This window comes from Olea europaea, unplaced genomic scaffold (assembly GCF_002742605.1).
Source record: "Olea europaea var. sylvestris unplaced genomic scaffold, O_europaea_v1 scaffold793, whole genome shotgun sequence".
Taxonomy (NCBI): Eukaryota; Viridiplantae; Streptophyta; class Magnoliopsida; order Lamiales; family Oleaceae; genus Olea; species Olea europaea.
This window is the reverse complement of record NW_019266359.1, coordinates 13,631-24,230: the sequence shown is the minus strand read 5'-3', so window position 1 is coordinate 24,230 and position 10,600 is coordinate 13,631. Positions and strand designations below refer to the sequence as shown.

Here is a 10,600-nt window from a genome sequence, read left to right as displayed (position 1 = left end):
TAAAAAGAACTTGGACTAATTCTTCCATTTTGACACCACTAATCATTTTTTTTTTTTTTTATGACGGGGAACCCGCAGTCGCTTCCTTTTGGGTTTGTACTAGGTAAACTTTCGGACTGACGCAATAGCCTACAAATCATACCAACCAGGTAAACCGCATTAAACAAGAGGCGTGTAAGCAAAATTATCCCTTATTAATCATCTAACCAACCTGCCATTTAACAACTCCTTGACCCTTGTGCTTAACATCTTATATTGTCAAAAGTTTCTGAAAATAATGGTGGCAATTCACCAATGTCAATGTTATTATTAATATTAAAAGCCAAAAATTAAATTATAGGACCCAAGATTCCATAAATGTACATGTGAATGCAAGAGAAATTTAAGTGTCCCCACCTTTAATTTGGAAACTGAAAATCTGTCAAACTTAATCTCAACTACTTCATTACCAGGATTAATCAGAGGGTTTGGTGTTTCAGCTTTTGACTATTGCCACGTTGTTCGGATCTTAGCAGTATCCATTGTCTAAGTTTTGGAGATCGAGAGACTTTTGCTTGGGGTTGAGGTGGACACAGATGTCGACATGAAGGGTATGGTTGACAAAGTTTCTACTTCCACGAGAATATTATTTAAATCAATTTTTTTAAAGTTCTTCTAGTCAAATAAAATACTTTTAGAAAATCATCCAAATGGATTCAAAAGTAACTTCTTTATTTCAGAAGTAGTTTTTGACTTTTCAAAAATATAAACGAGGTCCTAAGTCTTGGAGCTACATCATAAAAGGTGAACTTTATTAGGTTGAGCAGCGCTTACGTCTCCACATTGATTATCGTTTTTGTATGTAAATGATCCTTCACGTCTATAATCAAAATTAATGACAGCATATTCATGGTAACATGGCCGTCCATTCAGATTGGGGGAACTTTAAATAGACGACTCAACATATTTTGACACTTGTAATCATAAATTGTTTTGACCGAATGCGATGGTTCAACTACCAAAAGAGTGATTTGTTGAGATATTAAAGCTAGATTGATAGAATAACAAACAACTATCATGATTGAGGGAGATTAATATCAAGGTGGTGTTATGATCACGTGGAGTGGATTTCTTGTAGTCAATAGAGTACGCGTTGGATGGCTAATTTATTAACTTAAACCAAGTCCAATTCATTTTCAAATAGATTATTTATTTCTAAATATACTACGCGTCACTTTTTTCCCCCAAAGATAATCTTAATCAATATTACGGCTGGGCAAATTTTTTGAACCGAACTGACAGACCAAATCGAACCCGACGGTTCTTGTCAAATTAAATACCCAAACGGCTATCTGTATTGAAAATCGACGGATACGATTCGGTTCTCGATTCTAGACCAAGAACCGAAGAACCGAATCTTTCTAATTTATTTTTTATATTGAATAAATCAAATTATTTTAATTTTACTTTTTTCTAAACAAATTAACAATTTTTAAATCCAAATTTTTGGCCCAATAATTTGTTTCATTTCTAATTTTTTAATTTTTGGCCCAATTACTCCTTTTATTGTCTCATTTCTTAGCCTAACAAGATCCAACCCACTAAATAACCCTAAACACCTACACTAAAGTGCATAACGCTATCTCGACTCTCGCAACCTTGCTGACATTCCAAAACTTGTACAATCATCGACCGACGCTGTGACCTCCGATCGAAGCTGTGACCTCCTGTAACTGAAATTTTGACCGTAACGATCATTTGAATAATGTAGTCTACGAGTTTATGACATTTCAAAATCATTGAATGTGTCATTAATTGTATTTATATAATATTTTTATAAATGTTAAAAAATTTAATTATAGTACAGAACCAAATCGAACCGAACTGAACGGAACCGAACCCGAACGGTTCCATAATTATATTTGGACCCGACGATTCCATTTACTAAATACCCGAAAATTTTGGTTCGGTTCGGTTCTCTTTAGAACCGAACCGACCCGTGCCCACCCCTAATCAACATATTTACTCACACGACATTGGACAATTATAATCATTACAAGGATGACTCGACACAGGACTCGTTATAAAGTAAGTGACTGCTCTACTAGACAATACGAGAATATGTAAAAACAATAAAAATTAAGATCTTGTCGATTTTATTGCCCAATTCTTCTCTCCAAATTATCCTAGCGGTGTTGAAAGGTAACATCTAATGGTATATCTTCTCATCAACTTTCTTCGTCTTTGTTGAATTTCATATCAATTGATCTCTTCTTTTATTTTCTCTCATGCAATTTTCTACATACAGAGAGTGATCTAAAGAGAGAGAAATCATGCTTTCAAGTGCATAAACTAGTGAGATTTTAGAGAAATCCTATCAGCTTCCACATATTTACACAAAAAATTTCCCCAAAGATGCTATCAGCATCTTCTGAACAAAAACAACGACAATAATATACCATTTTTACAAAAATCAAATTTAAGAAGTTACCGTGCAGAAGTAGATTATATGTGCACCTGAATCACATTAATCTTCAACAGGTGCTTCCAGTTTCCATAGATTGGCTAAAAGTGCATAACCCCCTTCTCCCTTCATTCTGAGAAGTGGAACGCCTAAAGCTGGATCTTGAACATCTAACCAGTTGATTCCTCAAGTTACGGTTGATCGATCTTGGAACCAAACAAGTAGTGTCCGAAGCTCCCATACAAAGGCTTGGGCGGAGTTTCACAGATGGAAAACTTTGGCAGCTAAGTGAGCGGAAAGAAGAACCGAGTGGGGAGGTCCGAGCACACAAGAAATCCGGCTTGCATAATGGGGTTTCCAGTAAGGTGGGTTCAGGAACCTCAGTCGACCAAGTGCAAAAATTCAAGGACAAACTTGTTCTTGAAATATCCTTGCATATTGACCTCGTGTCCGGAAGCTTAACGAAAGAAATTATGCCATGCCGGCAGAGTGGACAGGCAATCGAGCCCGGGGGACCGTGAGATATGGTAGTGAAGCTATTTGTGGAACATAGATACAAAGCACAATGTGCGCAGAACTCATGAAGACAGCCTGAAAAAAAGGAGCATCTTATGTTGCTAGACATAGATAATGGTTCATTTGTGCATGAAGTCATTGCAGTGGAGTAAATGCTTATGTAGCAAGTTTTCTATATCATAGTTATAAGTTCAGCATTTTTGCCATCATGACAACCTTATGTATGGCTCAAAATCCCACGTTAATGAGAACGTACTAGGAAGAATGAAAAAAGGAGGATATTTCAGAGAGAAAAATATAAAGGAATATGAAAAGAAATAAATGATAACTGCCAGAATAGTATGAAATTTATAAATATCAACATAGAATAGCAATTGGCATTTTGACAACAACTAAATTAAAAACCCATCGCCGCGCATCGAGAGATACCAAGCAGACTATTAAAGAAATTAAATGTCACCCGTTCATATTCTACATAGTAGTAGTGATATCCATATCGCCATCTACTTTGTGCTTAAGTACGTTTTTCAACAAAATTTCCACTACATGACTAGAAAGGAAAACAGAGAATGAGAACGATCTGCGAGTTTGAAGTAATATACCTTCTGCAGCAACTGTGCATTTCCTTTCCAAGCAAACAACACAAGGATCTATGCATGTGGACAGCGCATCGTTGCCTCTCCATCCACATTCTCTGCAAATGCAACAAAAGAGAATAATAGTTAAAATCTCTGTTATTGCACGTTCAACCATCAAAAAAGTTTAAGCTATTAGAGACGGCTACACGTATTCATTTAAATTTTGTATTTAATACACCTTCTCATGAGCAGAGTGGATTCATTTTACCAAAGGTGTGACGTGCACAATTTTCATAATTAGGTGCTGTCAAGTCTTGAACTCAGGCCTTCTGCCTGCTTTTATACTATCTTGAATCATTTCATCTAAATTTTTATTATAGATGACTACGAGTATTGATTTAAAACTCTTGTCTTCAATATTGTTCAGGATCTATTTTAGAAACAAAAATTGAGGGCAAAGGTCATATACGCTGTATCATCATCATAATGTTTTACTCCCATCGAGAGATTTTATTATTTTTGAAATATTACTAGAGCAGCGAGTAATTTTGGCTCACCTAGAGATATCAACAATGCTTTTAAGAGGAAGACATAGATATGGTGAAGAACTAAGTTGTGGTTGACTTTCTGGACGCCTGCTAAGAATTTCCTCGAGTGAATCTCTATGCCATGAACGGGCAACCATCAAGGGAGTCCAACTTTGAACATATAGAAACAAATAGTTAAGTAAGAGAACAAGCCATCGGTTAATAAAGAGTAACAAAATAATGGAATTTCAAAATACTAAAACCAATCATCATAGGGGCTGGCTGAATGGCTGAAAAACGGCAACATATAACCCCTGGAATTATATATAAAATGTCGGAAAACCTAAACGTACAACAATTCTAAAATAATTTTTCATCGATCCAAATTGACATTAAATTACTTGATATTTATCCAAAACATGGAAATAAGAACCGACTAGTAACTTTTACTTATTTTTAAGCTTAGACAAATATGTTTTATGCAAGACCACATGAAGAAATATGTAGAGCAGCCATTGAAACGTGAAAATAAGTCACTTGCATACCCATTAGCATTTTCTGCAGTCAGACTGGCACCCCTTGCTATCAAAAGCTGAAAATAGCGATAACAATTACATGTTTAGCTCATATCGACCCACAATGAAATTTTCATTTGACCTGAAATATGCTGACCTGACAACACTGTGAACTACCACCACAAGCAGCATAATGGAGGGGCGTGCTTCCAGGACCTGCAGAGTGGCAAGAAGTATATACTCTCAAATTTTATGTAATAGCATTGTTAAGTTGAGAAACAAGAAACTTTATTTCACTGCTTGAATTTTATTAATGAAAGAGGATGTGTTATTAAATGCTTTTATAATCAGTGATGAGTGAAATAAGAACATGTATCTGCTTTCGAGCTTCTCTTGCCCTAATCCAGAGCTAAAAGTATACATTCAAGAAATTCAATGCCCCGAATCTTTTTTCTTGACATATCTCATGCTTAAAGAGAGGATAAGTAGATCCATAGGGACTTTAAACTTGTGCTCAATCAAGCCTTCTATAAAATCAAACTCACACTATAAGCTTTGCAGGTTGATCATTACTGTAGATTGAAGTTTCTTTTAAACGTGAAATCTATGGTCACAGACACAGCAAAAGAGTTTCCAACTTAGAATCCTTTCTTCCTGCATTCTTACATAATTTTTTTCCCCCCCCCCCCCCTCCCCTTCCCCCCAATGACTTGATAAGGTGATGTACATCCAGAAACTTCATTGTGCAAAAAAGGAACATTACTAATCTACATGGAGACGAGAAATTATCATTCTAGATGTGGTATATTGTATTTAAACACTTAATCGTGCATGCTAAAACCAAAATCCATCAACTATGTGTGGATTCAAAAAGAATAAAAAGTTTAACTTACCAATTAAATCAATTGTAGTTCCATCTTCCACCGTGGCCTCAGATATGGGAGCCCCTAAATCCAAGAGGAGTTGAACAGTTTCAATGTGACCATTAAGTGCAGCCATATGAAGGGCAGTGACGCCACCATCAGCAGGTCTGTTGATGACCTCGTAGAGTGCACTGAAAAGGGCAAAAGGAAAATTAAAGCTTCTAAGCTTGCTGCAAACAGAAAAGTTACATAGTTCAAAAGAAATTTTTAATATCAGTACCTATCATCAATTTCTGAAACGGATTCATCATTTTTTGATATTTTCCTTAAGATGCTGCAAAAATTAGGAATGCTAGGAATATAATCAGAAAGGAGAAGCCGGATACATCGGGAATGGCCATTTAGAGCAGCTAAGTGAAGTGCTGTTCCTCCATTAAGATAATCAGCTCTGTGGATCTATAATAAAACGCAATAATAAGTTGGACTTTACCCCAGAAAAAACATTCAGTTTAGTTCCTGTATGAAATGTAGCAAAATATACCACCGAACGAACTGTCATACATTGGCTTTGAAAAGAATCAGAGTTTGAACAACCTCCCAGTGACCGTATTGACAAGCTTGCATCAGAGCAGTCTGTTCGGGTAATTAATCATCACTAAGTTAAAATCAAACCTACAAAGAAATGACATTTGTAAAGAAACTTTTACTAAGACGTGAAAAGAGACAAAATTTTACCTGCCCACGATAGTTCTTGAGATTAATATCAACTCCTGATTCAACTAAGAGGGAAACGATCTAAATACAAGGAACAAATAATATAATCACCATTGGCACCTAGAATTCCAACACTTTTGATATATACTAAACAGATACAAAAAACTAGTACTAAATAACAATATACCTCGTGGTGACCTTGCGCAGCTGAGTAATGCAGGGGAGAATTACGAACACCAAATGTTGAATACCTCACGAGGCGAGGATTATACTCCAATAAAGCCTTGGCTTCTTGAAGATCCCCATCTCTTGCTGCAGAAATCAGACGCTCCCCAGATGCAGAACACCCAAAAGAATTACCCACAAGACTTAACAATCTCATACTCACCATATATTTACAATTCCTCTAATACGAGATTGAGGATGAGGACCTTTTCTGCAGCAAAAACTAAAGGAATCCTATAAAGTCGCCTTTCTGCATCTGTTATGTTTTTGGTTCCTTGATCCTAGTACAATCTGAGGAATCTCACCAATTTATCAACTTCTCCGTGCACACAATTTCCTTGTTTCTTACCAAATCTCTAACAAACTCGGAACCAATTTTTACCCTTTAATACATCCAAAAACAATTTGGTGTAACTGTCGGAATCTCACTGAACTCTGATTGAAACTCCAATCTTTAAAACTCTCCAAAGGGCAAGAGGAGGATAATTTCAACACCCGAATCCCATTTGCAATCCTAATTTGATCTTTCAAGAATAAATTATTCAATCTTGATTGATAATGACAGTTTTCTATACAAAGTAAATTGACCTTGTCTACCACGAAGAATCAACCAAAAACGGAACTGGAAATCAAGGAAAAAAAGGAACAATGTTTAACCAAAATCTTTGTAACCTAATTCCCTCAAAATCAAGATATTGCAGTGCCCACGTCAAAAAATTTCCCGAAAACTCTAGATAGTTTTAAAATCCCCCCTGAAACTTTGTCTGAATATAAAAAATATCCAGATTCCATATTTTACGGGAAAATTTCAGAACAAGAATGACAACCAATTCCAAGATTTACATGTTTCATAAATATCGTTCGAGAAAATATTTCTTTTGTTTTAAAATAACCGCAAGCTTTTAACAAGGAATAAAGTGGATTAAATGAATCTAAATATCGTCCCACTGCAATTAATTAGTTCAATTTTACTTATCGTCGCTTTAATCGAAACTAAATTACTAAATTGAATGTGAATCTAATTAAAACCCTAATTTTGGAAACAAAATCCTAATTATGCAATTTTTATGATTGAATTAAATTAAATATAAAAAACAATATTTTTAACACTTTATAATGAAATCAAATGTTGAGAACACACGTTTGTTGTAATCAATAAAAATTAAACATACTAGGATCAAGATTTTTCATGCAATTATCACTTTAAAACCCTAGTTTCACAATGTGACAACACACTTCAATTGTGACGAATTAATGTTTCTAAGTCTATCCAATACTCTCTTTCGAAATGTATCGAACCTATTTCTACATACTACAAGCCTATATTTCTATGACACGTGTATATGTAAAAATGCATGTGGTTTTATGAACACTTAAAGATTCACGTAGGGCATAACGGTATATTTCCCATATCGGACCCTACGATAATCTATATTATGTCGAACCTATTCCAATTCTCTCAAATGCAAGAATAAATCACTCAAACTTACACAATTACGGGCCCTTAATTGCGAAAACAATAATTGTATATAAATCATTTAAAACAATATAAATATGTCTTAATGTCGAATTGCAAAACTAGAAAATTAAAGATCAAATTACATGGTACATCGATCTCCTAACAAATGAAAATCTAGCCTAACATGATTAAAATAAAAGAATACATCAGATTTTGGATAAAAGGTATCACCGGGTTATGAAATATTGAGAAATCTTGAAGCTCTTTATGTAAATCTTTGTTTTTGCGCTCAAAATCCTCTCAAAGAGTTTTTTTCTACCTTCACTACGTTCTGCTTCTTTCTAGATGTCTTTTGGTATTTATATCGAGTGAAAATTAGGTTATCAAAAGAGTTTCAGTCGTATAAGGAAACTGCAGAATCGGCCCGAAATTGTTCTACGTGACCGCATAGTACATTTCTATGGGGTCGCATAGAGTAAAAAAATTGGGGAAAAAATTCTCGGAAGGCCCCTATGCGACCGCATAGAGGGTAGCTAGTGCTACCACTATGCAAAATGTCTATTTTTGTCCTCGAACTTTCATTTTTCTTCATTTTAGTTCCTTTGCAATTCCTTCTTCTTCCAATCATCTTGTATCGCTTTCGAGTTCGTACTTAGCATATTTGCATTCCCGGGTTGCCTTTCAGTTCAATTTTTGAACATTTGCATTCTTAGTCCCTGAACTATCACTTTACTTCATTTTAGTCATTTTTCAGCTCTTTTCTCCTGAATTCCACAATTTCCATAGAAACATCTACATTGTATGAATTCAACGAGATTAAGTCACAATTTAAACATTTTGCTCGTAATTAAGTCATATTTGTGATCTAAATAAGTGTGCAAAAACACACTTATCAAATATGAAGCCCAAATTTCAACTAACCTCTCCAAAAACAGGCTCCAATACCCAAAAGACACTTTTTTTTTTTTTTTTTTAAACGAACAGGGTTAATATATAGGAAAGAGCGATCCCACAAACATCTCTCTACTTATAAAATGTTTCTTGAAATGAAATTTAAGGCTTAAGATGAGTGTATATACGTATCTATATAATTGAGGGAGGGTTGTAAAAGTAGAGACGTGTTAAAGGGGAGGGACAGCGAGTTTTGCGGCAACCTCAGACCTAACAGAAAACAAAAGGCCTGCAAGAGAAAATGCGCACTTCATCATTGATTCTTGTTATTGTTCACATTATTGCCAATCAATTTTTGGTACAAGGCTTATTCTTTTCTTCCAAATCAGGTGAATTTTTTCTTCACTTTGATTTGTACTCTTGAATCTAGTCATAGATTAAACCCTCGTTTGAACTTCATTCTCATTTTCATTCTTTTTTTCTTTCTTATTTTCAACCACAAAATTTTTCATAAAATAATGTTACACGCAAATAAAAAAAATTTCATTTTTTTTCAACCGTACATTTTTCAAAAAATATTATTTCAACTATTAAAATTTGGCAAGAATGTGAGCCAAACGAAATATGGGTTTTCTCGGATTGCTTGGTCGTGAACATGTGATATCTAATTAGATAGTATAATCAAAACACATTAGTAGTTATTTCCTTTGAAATTGGATACTTAACCCTCCAATTGAGTTCATTTTTCAAAATAAATAAATAAATAATAATAAATAAATAAAAAGAGATTTTTCCAAAAGAAAAAAGCTAGCAAGTCATAAATATTGTTATATACAATAACAAATGAATCCTGAATATTCTTGTATATGTAAGTATTATGCCCTAAGTCCAATCAACTTTGGACATAAATACTTTTATATATAATTAATGCAATTAAATGACAGATCTATTATTTAATTAATAGACAATTAAATAAATAATAGAGTCCGTAGATTCAAATATTTGTAATTTTATAATCACAATGAGTTGTGATTGTGAGATACAAATTATATCTGATTGAATCTTAAATCATCCGTAGTCGTAAGTAATAACGAGATACGGATATCGTTATTACGGATAGACCATCACGTGTGGTATTTCTTACTTGTGAAGTAAGTAGCTGATCTCACAAGTTAAAGTGTGGTGACACTTAAATGAACACGTGGATGTTTTTGTTATAGAACAAAACATTGGAGACCCGTCGAGAGATTCCACATGGATAACTATCTGAGTGTCAGTGGTTAATCTCTAACGTTCGGTAGTGGAATTGATCCTTTGATTTGAGGTCGTCATAGTACCTTATATGATGGCAGTCATACTTTGGCAGTGTTGGATGTTGCTCTGAAAAGGGCCGCTAATACGATATCGTTTGGGTACGTCAAGAATCGTATGAAGGTTGTGATTGATCAATAAAGGATTCACCACTCTTAGATAGTAGGGGATTATGATCTGCGTTTCATTCAATTAAGTCGATGATGAAATCCTTGGCCAAGGTGTACTCATAAGTCGAAAAGGAGTTTTCGATTTATATTGACTTAATAGTGGAGTGAAAGATATGATCGATGATCGAGATTGATATAACTCCATATCTCGTAATTGATCGGATCATAATGACGAAGGGATTATAGTTTCACGGTAAACGAACGAATTTGATTTTATCATACCACGTCACATTTCCCGTCACATGTATTGCCCTGACACATTGCTAGATGTCAATCAGGGATGGCGAATGTGAATTGACGATAAATTAAAAGGGTGTTTTAATTTATCAATTTTGATTAGATCAAAATAATATTTCACGTCGTTAGGTATCGTGGTCGGGAACCTAAT

The 10,600-nt window shown here is 34.6% G+C and overlaps 1 protein-coding gene across 2 annotated transcripts; it reads right to left on the bottom strand.

Annotated features, from left to right (window-relative positions):
- Positions 1-2,296: 2,296 nt before the first annotated feature.
- Positions 2,297-7,259, bottom strand: LOC111391440 (probable E3 ubiquitin-protein ligase XBOS32). Of its 2 annotated transcripts, XM_023016665.1 has the most exons (10): positions 6,344-7,259; positions 6,178-6,237; positions 6,004-6,075; positions 5,723-5,898; positions 5,473-5,633; positions 4,737-4,795; positions 4,610-4,656; positions 4,095-4,235; positions 3,562-3,653; positions 2,297-3,034 (listed from the first exon to the last, which is right to left on the bottom strand). In XM_023016665.1, exons 1-10 carry the CDS (start codon positions 6,545-6,547, stop codon positions 2,514-2,516), a joined length of 1,533 nt encoding a protein of 510 aa, XP_022872433.1. In that variant the 5' UTR covers positions 6,548-7,259; the 3' UTR covers positions 2,297-2,513. The 2 variants fall into 2 exon arrangements, with proteins under 2 accessions (XP_022872433.1, XP_022872434.1); XM_023016666.1 differs by lacking the exon at positions 6,178-6,237 and having other exon boundaries at positions 6,004-6,114; positions 6,344-6,627.
- Between the last annotated feature and the right edge of the window lie 3,341 nt (positions 7,260-10,600).

Coding starts and splice junctions, on each gene's coding strand:
- LOC111391440 (XM_023016665.1), bottom strand. CDS start 6,547: ATGGTGAGTATGAGATTGTTAAGTCTTGTGGGTAATTCTTTTGGGTGT. Junction 6,238..6,343: donor CTGCGCAAGGTCACCACGAG/GTATATTGTTAT, acceptor CCTTGTATTTAG/ATCGTTTCCCTCTTAGTTGA. Junction 3,035..3,561: donor ATGCACAGTTGCTGCAGAAG/GTATATTACTTC, acceptor CCTTTTTTTCAG/GCTGTCTTCATGAGTTCTGC.